The sequence below is a fragment of the Geotrypetes seraphini genome, chromosome 18, assembly GCF_902459505.1.
Source record: "Geotrypetes seraphini chromosome 18, aGeoSer1.1, whole genome shotgun sequence".
Lineage (NCBI taxonomy): Eukaryota > Metazoa > Chordata > Amphibia > Gymnophiona > Dermophiidae > Geotrypetes > Geotrypetes seraphini.
The window spans coordinates 1399089-1414249 of record NC_047101.1 but is presented as its reverse complement, the minus strand read 5'-3'; the positions used below and the strand labels follow the sequence as shown (position 1 = coordinate 1414249).

The 15161-nt window shown below is 45.2% G+C and overlaps 1 protein-coding gene across 4 annotated transcripts in view; it reads right to left on the bottom strand.

Moving 5' to 3' along the window:
* Positions 1–7282: 7282 nt before the first annotated feature.
* The window catches only part of RAB24 (RAB24, member RAS oncogene family), a 27452-nt gene continuing 19573 nt past the window's right edge, over positions 7283–15161 (bottom strand). For 2 of the 4 annotated variants that reach the window (XM_033927828.1, XM_033927830.1), the window contains 2 exons: positions 13693–13755; positions 7283–7717 (listed from right to left, as the gene is read on the bottom strand). In XM_033927828.1, coding sequence (XP_033783719.1) covers positions 7677–7717; positions 13693–13755 — 104 coding nt within the window. In that variant the 3' untranslated portion in view covers positions 7283–7676. The remainder of the gene's footprint in view (positions 7718–13692; positions 13756–15161) is intronic. The other 2 variants (XM_033927827.1, XM_033927829.1) reach the window with 1 other exon arrangement.

Sequence of the window (15161 nt, the reverse complement as noted above, 5' to 3'; positions counted from 1 at the left end):
GGACTTGATGGACTTTTGGTTTCTTCCAGTATGGCAGACCTTAGGTTTTAGATAATTTCCTAAAAAAAAAAATCCATAAGCCATCATTAAGATAGATTTGGAAAAATCCACTACTTATTTCTAGGTTAAGCAGCATCAAAATCTGTTTTACTTTTTTGGGATTTTGGCCAGGTACTTGTTAGAAACAGAATATTAAGTTTGATGGACCATCAGTCTGTCCCAGTACGGCAGCTCCTATGTTCTTATGAGGAAATATTTTTTCACTTAATGAATAGTTAAGCTCTGGACTTTTTTCCTGGCTCTTGGACCATCTGAGCACTAACAACCCCCCGAGGGACCAGAGGCTCCTGCTCCTCCTTCATGTTGCTGTGCTGCATGCAGAACACGGCATGAATCCAAGGTTTCTGTATCGCTTGGTAGACTTGTATAGTCCTTACGAATGGGTTATATACACCACTGCTACCAGCAGGTGGAGACTGAGCACAAACTTGTATATCAGTATAGCTTCCCCTCTTGCAATCCAGTTTCCTCAGTCTCCATTAAAGCAGGTGGTAAGACTAATTCGGCTCCCCTCTTAGTACTGTTGGAATTTTGTTTTGGTCTCATGCTGGGTCCCTCCCCCTACCTTCCTCCACTTCCCCACATTTTTGTAGAAGTGCCTGAGCCGGCGGCCTAGCCCTCTGGTTGGTCAGCCCTCCAGCTTTGAGAGCCATGCAGTCTGTTCTAAGAGAAAAAAAAAAATCCTGAGGTGTACTAGTCTAAAGGGCTCAATTCCCTTTAAAATTGCCATTTGTATTGTTTTTTTCTCATCTAACCGGCCCTTTTATTACAGCTAGGGCGTTTTTCAGCACAAAGAGCTCTTTTTCGCTGATTGTCCAGCCCTTCTTCGTTGTAAACCGCCTCGAACTACTATGACTTTGGCAGTATATAAGAAATAAAATTATTATTATTATTATTTTAAGGGGGAAAAAATGCTCATTGTACTCCAGACGCAACGTACTCGTGGCCGGCCTGTGTAAACATTGTGCAGGCCGGAGAGGTGGGGGGAGTCTTGTCGGCAGCGGCTGCTGGCAGCCAGGGCGGCTGGGGATCCTTTTTTGCGTCGGTCGGTTCCTCGGCCTCAGCGTCAGGAAAGTCCCAGGCTTTTCAAACACGATAGGCTGCAGGAGCTCCGATTTTGGTGAGAACCTCCTCCTTCATTTCTGTTACCTCAGGAAATACAGGGGCAAGGTATGGCAGGGTCCCCTGCTGGGACAGGAAGTCACTTGGGGCCACCGGGGTTTTTTCCCCCCTGAATTTTTGTTACCACTTTGTAAATCTTATGTACTGGCGGCATGAGGTTCCTCGTTCACTCTGGGGGTCTTGGGAGGGATTTTTCCCTCTACGTTTTCCCCAGCGCTGCCCCACACAGCGGCAGTTTTGCCCCCCTCTACTCCTCTCTTATCCAAATGCCTGAGGGTCTCTTGGGATGAGGATTTTTACCTAGAGGAGCAAGATGTAATTGATGAGGACCTGGAACCTTGGGGAGAATTCCAGGATCCTCTTGGGGGGTTGGATTCCGCCAACGAAGGATTCGAGCACCCCTCCCCCCCCAGCTGGTGAAGATGCGTCTGTGGTGCGCATTTTTCAGCGGGAAGAGCTTCATGAGTTAATTCTGTAGGTCTTCTCGGTTTTGCACTTTGAGGACACTGTGTCTGAGCCCCCACCGTATGGTGTTTAAGGGGATCCGCTCTTTTCCTATGCATCAGGATATTTGGGATATTATGCTCGCACAGTGGTAGGCGCCGGAAGCCCCTTTTCATTTTGTGCGCTCCATGGCCTGCCTGTATCCCATTCCTGAAGGGGATAAGGACACTTTGAAGTCACCCGTAGTGGACGAGGTGGTCTCGGCCATTTCTAAGAGGCATACCATGCCTGTTGAGGGCGGTGTGGTCTTGAAGGACCTGGTGGAGCATAAGTTGGAGTCCCTCCTTAAACAGAGTTTTAATGTGACAGCTCTGTCGGTCCAGGCGGCGATGTGTTGCGGGCTAGTGGCTTGAGCATGTTTTCGTTGGGCCCAGCATGTGCTTGACAGAAAATCTGAGAATTGGAACTTGCTAAAGCAAGAAGTTGCCAAAATTGAATTGGGTGCTTTTTATCTCTCGGATGCCATGTATGCCCTCTTGCGAGCTTCTACCAAGACTTTGGCTTTTGGAGTGGCAGCACGCCGTACTTTGTGGCTTCGCGTTTGGTTGGCGGATTTGGCATCCAAAGCTAAGTTCCCTTTTAAAGGATCTTTCTTTGGTGAGGATCTGGACAGGTTGGTTCAGACTTTCACTAATTCCAAAGTGCCTCGTTTGCCTGAGGATAGGCCTAGGCCGCTGGCTCGAGGTGGCACTGCTCGTGGGCATGATTTCTTCCGCTCTGGTAGAGGGGCTACCTCTTTTCCATCTGGGCTCTCTAGAGGCAGATTCTTCCAGTGCATGCAGTCTATTCGTGTGGCCTGCCAGGGGATGCAGACTTCACGTCCGATCAGTGGGTTCTGGAAGTGATCTGGGATGGCTATACTCTGGAGTTTGCCCGGTCCTTGCCCGACCGTTTTCTCACTTCTCCCTCGCAGTTGGCATGGAAGCAGCAGGTCTTTCATCAGACCCTTCAACAACTGTTGGATTTCCGTGTGGTGGTTCCAGTTCCCCCACAGGAGTGGGGCACAGGTTGGTACTCGATTTACTTTGTGGTGCCAAAGGAAGAAGGGAACTTTCGACCCATCCTGGATTTGAAGGGGGTCAACAGGGCTCTTCACGTGCCTTCTTTCCGCATAGAAACTCTGCTGTCTGTGATTCTGGCAGTTCAGCCAGGGGAGTTTCTGACTTCTTTAGATCTGACAGAGGCCTACTTGCACATTCCTATTCGAGGCCTCCCATCATCGCTTCCTGCGCTTTGCGATCTTGGGGCAGCATTATCAGTTCTGTGCACTTCCCTTTGGTCTGGCCACGCCTCCGTGGACGTTCACCAAGATGATGGTGATTGTTGTGGCGGCGTTGCAAAAAGAGGGCATTCTAGTTCATCCCTACCTGGACGACTGGTTGATTCGAATCAAGTCATGCCAGGAGAGCACTTGGGTCACGGCCAAGAGCTGGTTGTCTCCATCTCAGTGCCTGGAATATCTAGGGGTCCTGTTCGACACCTCTTTGGGGAAGGTCTTCCTTCCAGATGCCTGTTCTTATGTTTTTTCCAGTTGAGGAATTGCTGATACATAGAAACATAGAAGATGACGTTAGATAAGGGCCATAGCCCATCAGGTCTATCCTAGTGATCCCACTCCTGGTGACAGGTTCCCTTGGCTTAACCCTCTAAGGGATCCCACATGGGCATCCCATTGCTCTTAAATTCTTGCATGCTGTTTGCCTCGATCACCTGCACCGGGAGCTCGTTCCAAGGATCAACCACTCTCTCGGTGAAGAAATATTTCCTGGTGTCGCCATGAAATTTCCCACCTCTGAGTTTGAGCGGATGCCCTCTTGTGGCTGAGGGTCCTTTGAGAAAGAGAATCTCTTCTTCCATCTCGATATGGCCGGTAATATACTTAAACGTCTTGATCATGTCTCCTCTCTCCCTACGTTCCTCGAGTGAGTACAGCCGCAAATCTTTCAGCCTTTCCTTGTACGATAGATCCTTGAGCCCCGAGACCATCCTGGTGGCCATCCGTTGCACCGACTCTACTCTCAGCACATCTTTTCGGTAGTGTGGTCTCCAGAATTGCACACAGTATTCCAAATGAGGACTCACCATGGTTCTGGCTTCCGGCTGACGAAACTCCTGCGGATGCAACCTAACAACTGTCTTGCCTTAGATGAAGCCTTCTCCACATGATCAGCAGTTTTCATGTCTGCGCTGATGATCACTCCCAAGTCTCATTCTGTTGAAGTTCTAGCTAAGGTCTCACCATTCAAGGTGTAAGTTCTGCACGGATTTCTGCTGCCGAGGTGCATGATCTTGCATTTCTTAGCGTTGAAGCCCAGCTGCCAGGTCGAGGACCAAAGCTCCAACAAATGTAGGTCCTGTGTCATACTATCGGTTGAATTGCCGTCTCTCACTATATTGCATAGTTTGGTGTTGTCAGCGAATAACGTTATCTTACCTTGAAGCCCCTGAGTTAGGTCCCCTATGAATATGTTGAAAAGGAGCAGGCCCAAGACTGAGCCCTGCGGTACTCCACTAGTCACCTCCGATGTTTTAGAGAGGGTACCGTTAACTACCACCCTCTGAAGTCTGCCACTCAGCCAGTCATTGACCCATGTAGTTAGTGTTTCTCCCAGCCCCATTGATTTCATCTTGCTCAACAGCCTGCGATGCGGGACACTATCGAAAGCTTTGCTGAAGTCTAGGTATACGACATCCATGGATTCTCCCAAGTCTAGCTGTTTTGTTACCCAGTCAAAGAAGCTGATGAGATTGGATTGGCAGGACCTACCCTTGGTGAATCCGTGTTGACTGGGATCCCGTAGATTCTCCTCATCCCAAGATTGCGTCTAATTTACGTTTGATTAGTGTTTCCATTAGTTTGCATACTATTGATGTGAGACTCACCGGTCTGTAGTTTGCAGCCTCTGCCCTGCAACCCTTTTTGTGCAGTGGAACGACGTTAGCTGTTTTCCAGTCTATGAGGACTCTCCCCGAACTTAGGGAGAGATTGAAGAGTCCTGATAGCGGTTCTGCTAGGACATCACACAGCTCACTGAGCACCCTGGGGTGTATATTGTCCGTGGCTTTGTTCACCTTGAGTCTTGCCAGTTCGTAGTAGACGTCGCCAGGTGTGAACTCGAAATTCTGAAACGGGTCTTCCACGCTGGGCCTTGCCTGCAACTGCGGACCGTGCCCCGTTGCCTCGCAGGTGAAGACCGAGCAGAAGTATTCATTCAGTAGTTCTGCTTTATCGGAATTGATTCTGCGCAGTTCCCATCTGGTTTTCTAAGGCGTACTATCCTGTCTGTGTTCTTTTTCCTATCACTAATATACCTGAAGAAGGATTTGTCCCCTTTCTTCATGTTCTTTGCCAGAGTCTCTTCCACTCGATACAGTCTATTGGGAAATTAGATTTCGTGATTTCTGAGATAAGCAATAAGTTAATGTTAAGTATTTCAAAGATAAAGGTGACAGTGGCTCATGGGTGTTATGTGTGGCAGGAGCGAGTAGGCATACCTCCTGCCAATTTTCTCTCATGCTTCTCTGATTTCTAGCCTTTTGTGCTTGGATAACATTTTCTCCTATACCTTTTTAAAAAGTTGGAAGCAGGAAGCCTGCTCAGGAGTGCCTGGCGCAAGAGGGTTCTGAGTGGCAAGAAGGAGTGGACATGTTAGGTATGATAAAGAAGGGGATCATGAGTAGATCGGTGGCCGTTATAATGCCGCTTTACAGAGCAAATGGTATGGAAAATTTGATCTACAAAGAACGCCTTGGAGGACTGGGACTGTTCACCCTCGAGAGGAGGAGACTGCGAGGAGATATGATTTGAGACTTTTAAAATACTGAATGGATTTGATAAAATTGAGCAAGAAACATCGTTGTTCACATTGTCAAAAGTGACACAGACAGGTCATGGACTGAGGCTGAGGGGCAGCAGGCTCAGGACAAATGTCAGGAAGTTCTGCTTCACACAGCGAGTGGTGGACGCTTGGAATACTCTCCCAGAGGAGGTGGTGACGGAGACTACCATTCTGGGTTTCAAGCGTAAGTTGGATGCACACCTCCTTGCAAATCACATTGAGGGATATGGGTAATCAGGGTCTCCATCTGGGAGCACCTGGCTTGGCCTCCGCGTGTGCGAGTCGCCGGAATAGATGGACCTAAGGTCTGATCTGGTGAAGCCGTTTCTAGTACAGTATTGGGGTTCAAGAAGGGATTGGGCAATTTTCTGAAGAAAAGGGGATAGAAGAGTACGGATAGAGGATTACTACTACCTGATGGGCCTCTGCGTGTGTGGACTGCTGGGCATGATGGACCTCTGGTCTGACCCAGTGGAGGCACTGCTTATGTTCTTTATTTTTGGGAAAGTGAAGAGGATTCCTTCTGGGGAGTCAGCACAGGAGGGGGCATGGCAGTATTGAGGCAGGAGTAGGCATCCTTTCTGCCGTTTTGTTTTGTTTTTTGCGCTGTGGGGAGTGGTTGGGGAGGGCCATCAGTGTGGGAGGGGTGGCTTTTTTCTTTAATGGGCAGTTTGTACATGTGTAACACACACACATCCTCATCTGTGCCATTAACAAAAAAAGAAGCCCTAACAGCAGGGACAGTGCTCACTGAGCGATTGATTGTCAGGTTTGCATACAACTTGATAGTGCATTGATCGCTCCTGGAGAATTGGCCAACAGCGATCCAATCGATATCTTTAGTGCATCCAGGCCAAAAACCATAGAGGTTTGCCTAGCACTATCCTTAAGTTTCAACTGGAGTTGCTGTAGAAGCCCATTCCAGCCTATCCAAACCATCATTGCAGGACATAGACTAAAAGTTTGCCTGGCCCTATCCTTATGTTCTAAGTTACTGGAGTTTATGTTGAAGCCCCTCTTAAACTAAAATGCCATATACAGGACATAGAATGTGCAAGTAGAGCATGACACGGGGACAAATTTTTCCCCGTCCCCATCAGTTTTGTCGCTGTTCCTGCCCCTTTCCTTTAAGAACATAAGACTTGCCTCTGTCGGGTCAGACCGGAGGTCCATCTTGCCCGGCAGTCCGCTCACGCGGCGGCCCCTCAGGTCCAGGACCTGATAGTGCTCCTACCCTAAAACTCACATATGCTTTTCGCTTTTGTCCTGTAGAGTAACCTTCTATCTATACCCTGCAATCCCCTTCGCTTTCAGGAAGTCATCCAGTCCCTTTTTGAAACCCAGTATTGTACTCTGTCCTATATCCTCCTTTGGAAGCGTGTTCCAGGTGTCCACCACCCTCTGAGTGAAGAAAAACTTCCTTGCATTCATTTTGAATCTGTCCCCTCTGTCTTATCACACAAGCTTCAAACACTTATGATTTTAAAGTGTTTGAGGCTTGTGTAGATGAGGAAAGAGCTTGCAGGAATGGGGACGGGGCAAAATTGTCCTTGTAAGTGCAAGTCTACTCAAGACCAGCCTTAGTTCTTCACCACCAGAGTTGCCATGTAAGCACCTCGTGCAACACAATACAACCATTTAAGATTTGTTTTTTATACTATTCATTTTCTAATTAGAAATCACAGTATTTATGTTAAACTACCTTCACATGTATACTAACTTAATACCATAGTGAGCAATAATAGCACCTGAAGAAATTGGGAACAAAAGGGAAATAGAGGCTACTTTATTTACTTAATTTTTTAACATACCAATATTATAAATGTCATCACATCTTTATCTTAAACAATGTCTTTGGGATATTTACATTTAAAGATAGCACTTGTAACTCTCCACATTTAGCCAGGACGACTGGAGGAAACAGTACTGCAAAAAACATTCAGGAAAATGTCAGCTACCTACATAATACAGCTATAAGAAATTGCACACAGTTAAGTGACAGTCAACCATTTGTTTGAGCTTCTGCAAGCAGTAAATTGCACAGGTCAAATAATTTGTCATGATGGCGGCAAACTCCCCCCAGAAGTTAACTGCAGTTGCTCATCCCTCCTTAGTGGTGGCAGCAGGAAAAGTAGGTTTCCTTCTTCTGACTTAGATCCACTCCATTTTCCTCTGTAAGAAAAATAATAAGACTACACTATATTTCGTGGGTCCTGGTCTGAGCATCACACAGGCGCATTCAGTTTCTGGGTACTGTTTTAGGAATTCAATTTTCATTTTTATACATTCCGGCAGAAGTCATCTCTGCCCATGAAGTCTTGCTTACATGTGTACTTTTCTTTACAGAATGCCAGTGGAACAGGTCATATAAGTGCCTATATATTTAAGCATGAGCGCTTACACTAGTCACAGCGATAGGGTAAATGATCACACCTAAATTACAAAGGCCACACACAGATTATAGTACTTTAGAGTCTGGGTGCCCTCGGCCCATGCATGGACCAAATTCTACCTATGTACATGCACCAACCCACTCGGACACCACTTTATAGAAAACAGAGAGCCTGAATAGTGGCCCTTGCACACCTAATCTAGGGTGTATCAATTGTGGAGATGTCATAATTTTAAAAAGCACTACTGAAAAAATGGTACAATTTCATGTGGAAAATCAACAACTCACTTTAAATTATGCAACAATACACAAGTTACTGAACTATGTTTTAACTGCTCTGATAATAGTTTTTGTGTCTGCATTGTATGTTAACTTGATAAGTGAGGCACAAAATGCATTATCTTAAAGATCAAAGCTATGGCTATAGAATTGTAATTACCATTAGAACAGGTGTCTTGTCAAAGGATCTGGCTCTATTGGAAATAGAACCTGTGTCACATAGCAGATGGTTCACAATAGAGAATGACATGGGGACCGTTTACCGTGGTCACCACAGTAAATCTGCTGGAATGGAGACATTTGAACTGGGGACAAGACCTTTCACCACCCCATGGGAGTGATGAAAAGTCTTGCTCATGTAGTAAAAAAAAACTGCGCCCGTGTCAGACTCGGCACCTCCTTCCCAGCTCCTCTTATGCCTATTTTGCCTGCAGGAGCCAGCCATGCCACGAGGAAGACAGAAGGAACCCAAAGCCTGAGACTAATGGATTTGAAGAATAAAATTACCAGAGAACAAAAGGTAGAAAAAAATAAATGTATTTTATATTTTGTGATTAGAATATTTCAGATTTGAAATATGTATCCGGCTAGAGCTGGTATTAGACATAATTGGGGACTGCAAAGCCCAGGCTGTGCTTCTTTAGCTTCCAGATGGCTAAGGGCTATCTATCTGACCAGGGGGCAATTGCCCTAGTTACTCCCCTAACACTATTCCTGCCATGTGTGACTGAAGTATTCTGTTAGCTTGATTTTTCTATGTAGAATTCTGTAGTAATTTGGTTTGTTCAGTTTTCACAATAGTGGAGGGGATATTTGTTCTGTATTATTTGTGTTTATATAATGACAATTATAAAGAATATTGTCTCTTTTTATACTTTAATAAAATAAGTTCAGTATAAAATCATAACTATTTGAGGCTTGTGCGGATGGGATCTGACAGTTTGGAGGGTGGGGACGGTGATAAATTTTTTCTCCTTGTCATTCTCTAGTTCACAACAGCTCTAAGGTTCATAAGAATGTGGATTTACAAGCATAATCTGAAAAACTAAAGAATGATTGTAGAGTTCTGTGTTGGTATTTACATGGTAAACTGGTTCAACAGAAAAATAAATAGTAATTGGACACAAAGGTCCCAGGCATCTCCTCTTCCAGCTGCAGCTGTTAAAAGAACTGTGTGATGAGACAAGGAAAATAGTCATGCCCACAGTGAGAGGAGATGCATTGCAGAAGATAATGATTAAAGGTGAAAGAGATGAGAAAACAGCAGAGTGAAACTCAGGGAAACACCATCCATCAATACTTGAAGCAACTACACTCGCCAAGTTTCTTGACTGAAGCTCTGGAATCGCTGAGCCTCCTCTTATCAGTATCATGACAACAGCTGATATCGAGGCATTTCTGAGCAAGCCTGATTAGTTACGGACTGGCTATCACACACCCAGGCCATAGAAAAGTGTGTAAAAACAATAACTGGGACTGCTGGTCATGTGTTTCAGGAGAGGGAATTACTACTACTATTTAACATTTCTATAGCGCTGATAGTCACACGCAGCACTGTACAACCATATATTTAAGAAACTAAGCTCTACTGAGCAGGAACCATCTAAATTAGCAGACAAGTAGAGGCTTAGGGTGAGGGGGTTTTGTGAGTTAAATGCATTCTCAAATAGGTGGGCTTTTACTCTGGATCTGAACAGTTCCAGGGATGGAGCTTGACGTATTTACTCAGGCAATTTGTTCCAAGCGTAAGATGCAACACGAGAGAAAGGGTGCAGTCTGGAGTTGGCAATAGAAGAGAAGGGTACATATAAGAGAGATGGGCCTGATGAACAGAGTTCCCAGGGAGGTGTGTAGGGAGAGACAAGAGATGAAAGATATTGAGGCGCTAAAGAGTAAATACTGTATACTTGTAGGGCAATAAGAGGAGTTTGAACTGTATGCAAAAGTGGTAAGGGAACCAGTGAAGTGACTTGAGGAGCAGGGTGATGTGAGCATAGCGACTCTGGTGGAATATAATTTGTGCAGCAGCATTCTGAACCGATTGAAGGGGAGAGAGATGGTTATGTGGGAGGCCACTGAGAAGCAGGTTGCAATAATCTAGGTGACAGGTGATGAGGGAACAGATAAGGGTTTTGGTAGTGTGCAAGTCATGTCAGCTTTTCACATAGCTTAATTTAATAAAATTTTGGAACTAAAAAAAAAAAAGAGGAAAGGTCAGATTTTGGTGATGTTATAGAGAAAAAGGCACCAGGGTTTTGGTGGTCTGTTGGATTTACGCAGAGAAGGAGAGAGTCAAAGATGACAGAGAGCTGATGAGAATGTTATCTACTGAGACAGAGAGTCATCGCCTATTTAGCAATTTCCCAAAAGAACATGCAGCGTTTACAATTGATGCAAAATGCAGCGGTCAAACTGATCTTTGGGCTGAGGAAGTTTGACCACGTGACACCCTACTACCGGCAGTTGCATTGGCTGCCAATGGAGGCGCGCGTAAAATTTAAATTTGCCTGCTTCTGCTTCAAAACACTACACGGACTTGCCCCTAAATATATAACTGACCTTTTCGTCTTCTCAGCCAACAGACACAAGAGAAGCTCATATTCCAACTTCGTTTCCCCCCCAGTGAGAGGTTGTAAACTGAAAAAACACCATGAACATCTTCTCTCGCACCAAGCAGCATCATGGGGTAAAACCTAGAACAATTGCTTTTGCCCACTACTTATGAGGAATGTAGGAAACGTCTGAAAACACACCTGTTCCTAAAGTATCCTGATCCTCTCTTCTCTCTCCCCTCTATAGCGATTAACTTGTTCTATTAATCACTCTCTCCTCAAAAAAATGGATTTCCTGTCCTATTAACCCTCTTTCTTCCTCCCCTCTTAAAGTCAATCAATTTGTACCTTTGCTTAATCTTTGTAAACCGCATAGAACTTCACGGTATTGAGGTATATAAGCTGTTGTTGTTGTTATTATTATCCAGGCAGCAATGTTCAACAAGCAAGCTGAGATGCAGGCTTGGAATCCTGTAGAGATTTCAGGTGTAGAGAGGTGATATTGAAAACCATGGGAGGAGATCAGAGCACCAAGGGCATGAGTGTAGATGGAGAAGAGGTCCCAGGACCGAGCCTTGGGGTAGTCCCATTGATAGTGGGAAAGCAGTGGAGGATCCACCAGTTCATACACTAAAGGTACGATGTGAGAGATGGGAAGAGAACCAGGAGAAAACGGGGCCTTGGAATCCAAATAAGGACAGCATGACAAGAAGAAAGCAGTGGTCTACAGTGTCAAAAGCAGAAGATATATCAAGAAAAATGAGGCTAGAGTAGTGGGTTTTGGATCTGGCCAAGAGGTCATTGGAGACTTTGGCAAGGGCAGTTTCAGTGGAGTTCAGGGGGCAAAAGCCTGATGGAGTGGGTCAAGGATGGCTACGGATGACAAAGTTCAAAGCGGCGGTGAACAGCACATTTGAGTAGCTTAAATCAGAAGGGGAGGAGATAGAATGGTCAATAGTTGGCAGGACAGGTAGGGTTCAGTGAAGGTTTTTGTTTTTTTTGAGAAGCAGTGTAATTACGGCATGTTTGAAAGCATCGGGGACAGTTGCAGTGGAAAGTGATAGATGGAGGATGTGACAGTAGAAGAGATAGCATTGAATAGAGGGGTAGGAATCAGGGCAGAGGAACAGGTAGTGAGTTTGGAAGAGGAGAGAAGATGTGCAGTTTTCTCTTCAGTGATTTTAAGAAAGGAAGAAAGAGGCAAGGGTTGAGGGAGGGAGAGATGGAGGTGGCTTGATTGAGAAGTCATGGTTAATTTTATGGACCTTGTCATATGTGGACTTTGTCTATGACTGAACCTCCAACCCCAGGCTGCAACAACCACTGAACCAAGAATGAGGTGGTGTGAAATTGCAGCCAGCACCATGAGCGCCCCGAAGGATGCTATTGATACCCGACATCCTGCGCTCAAGCTCCTGACCAAGTCAAGGAAGCAAGCAAATACTGAGGACCTGGAACCCTAAGCTCCATAAATAGCCAGCAGGCTGGTTGAACAAGTCCCGAAAGGATGCACCTTCCAGCTGCAGACAGTCTGCTCCTCTCCAAGCAGGCACAACCGGTCCTGGAGCCACGTAAAAATCGTGAACAACTGAAAAAGACTGCAAAAAAGCGCCACACAAAGAAATCAAAGGGAGCAGATCAGAACAATACCTTCATTTTTACCTGTAGAAGGAAGAACTGAAGGGAACAGCAGAGACTGGGGAGGAGGAGCTGAAAAGCTGTGATTGACTTCTTCTGCAGAGTGCTCGTGCCTATGTGAGGATGACCCTACAGTTCAGCATACTATTCCTATTGCACTGAAATTGTAATTGTAATTTTATATATCGCTAAATCCGTTAAGTTCTAAGCGGTTTACAGAGAAATATACATTAAAGGATACAATAAAATAAAATAAATAAATAAAGAATTGGTACTTGTAATTCCCTTACTGTCCCGAAGGCTCACAATCTAACTAAAGTACCTAAGGACAAACAAATTAGCAAATAATAGATAGGAAAAATAAAGAATAGAGGAAATGAGATATAAAGCATCCTAACAAGAATACATAGAAAACATTGATCTCATTGCGGCCATGTTCTTTTGAAGCAAGTGTACATCCCAGCAATAATAAAGTGAAAGGGCTGCTAGTGTAGAATCCTCAGCCCTGACTAGCCTGGGAAAGGGAAGACCTGAGCCAGGAATCATACTATACAGAAGCTCTACAAAAGCTCATCTGTATTTCACAGTATCCAAGAGTTTGTGATAAAGGTACTACCTTTTATAAGCCTATCACATTAACAAGAACACTAAATTTGTTTCAGCTTTTTAAATAATTTAGCTGAAGGATAAACAAAGAGCTTGTCTGTGTACAAGCAGTCCCTGAGTTACAGATGCCCCACTTAAGTATGACTCATACTTAAGAACGTGGTTGCATCTTCTTTTGATTTCACTGAGCAGTATTTCCAGTGGCGTAGACTCCTACACTACTCCTGCAGCAGGATCAGGAATGATGCATGGCCACATTAAGAACAGTGTGTGGTTGTGCATGCTGTAGGGAACACTGGTAGGGTCAGTTGGCCCTCTTGTCAGCTGGGAGCAGAGATAAGCAGCAAGAAACTTAAACTCTACAAATTCTAAGTTACATACAAATCCGACTTAAGAACAGCTTTAAAAACTAACTCGTTCTTAACCTGGGGACTGCCTGTAGTTAAATTCTAAATATTTGATACTGAGAAAGGAGATGATATATGATATGTTTTTCTGTTTTGTTTATTGATAAATTATGTATGTTTTTATCGTAACCCACTTAGGTATTAAGCAGGAAAGAAATTTTAAAACAAAAAAGCGAAGTGACAACTTGTAATGTAAATCCTAGGGCAAAAGTAAAGGGCCCATAAAAGATTTCCACGCAGTAATTTATCTCATTTTAGACTTCTACCAAAAGCAATCACCTCTCTTCACTCACCTGTCATCACCTGAAAGGGTGTAAAATGGACATAATCTTCAGCTACATTTTGGAAGAGCTCATCTGAAATGGAGAAAGAATCCCAAATTAGGTTTAACCCATGGCATTGAAGCAACAGAAGCAATATGTTGTCAATATACAGGAGATAAGTCTTTCTCAAATGAAGGAGAGGGCATAGGATGAAGTTAAGAGGCGATAGGCTCAGGAAATACTTTTTTATGGAAAGGGTGGTAGGTGTGTGGAATAGTCTCCCGGCAGACAAAGACTGTGAATTCAAGAAAGTGTGGGATAGGCACATGGGATCTCTTAGAGAGGAAGAGATAATGGTTACTGCAGATGAGCAGACTGGATGGGGTATTTGGCCTTCACCTGTCATTTTTCTGTTTTTAGGAGTTTATTATCACTGCACACCGCTACAAAAGCGTCTACCTATAGTATACAGTGTTCCCCCGGTCGTTCGCGGTTGGCAGTCCCGGTCATTCGCGGTATTTTCTGACTGCAAACCACCAACAAGGAGAGGGCAGCTGGAGTGCCGCAAATGCAGGAAATCACTCGCGATATGCTCCGACCGCCTCTTCCTGCACTAAGACACGCAGCTCCTGATTGGATAAGGCCCGACTTAGTGCAGGAAGAGGCGGTCAGAGCATACCGTGAGTGATTTCCTGCACTCACGGCGCTCCAGCTGCTCTCCTGCTGCCCTCTTCAGGCTCCCCCATGAAAAACCGTATTTGTGTTTTTTTGAGATTCACGGGGGTTCCTGGAACAGAACCCCTGCGAATATCGGGGGGAGTACTGTAGTTGGTTATTTTGTGGGTTTTGGAAGGCTCACAATTTCCACCACAAGTTAGAGTGGGATATGGACCTGGGACCCTTTCTCTATTATCCACTCCTGGGCCCAGCTTGCACCTCTAATAGGAATGGCCATAATAGTTGAAGCTGTTACAGAACTTAGTAGGTGCTGTCACAGTCACAACTTTGGGTGATGGGAGGTGGGTCAATGACCACTGGGGGATTAAGGGGAAGATCAGGCTTTTCTCGTTAGGTAGGACACAGCTTTAGTGACGATTGCTTTTACTGACCCGATGCACAAAACGGCCCACTGCATGTTTTTCCCCTTGAACGCCCATTTTCCTTTCCGGCCATACAAATTAGCCAAGCAATTGATGTACGAACATTGCTTGACTATTCAAAAAAAAAAAAAAAAAAAGTGTGTGTTTGGGGGGGGGGTGGGGGCTAGCAGGGATGCTCACTCCCTCCTGCCATGCCAACCGTCCCCCTCCCCTCCCCCCGCACTTGGGATACAAAGGGAGAAGCCCAAGGCCCTGATTGGCTCAGATGCTTGGGCCTCTCCCCATGCATTACATGATGCACTTTTCTGTGCTTCGGGAAGCCATGTTAAAGCATCAATCACTCAGAGAATGAGCGATAGTGCAGAAAACCACGCGGTGAACTGTTTTCTGCAGCGGGTT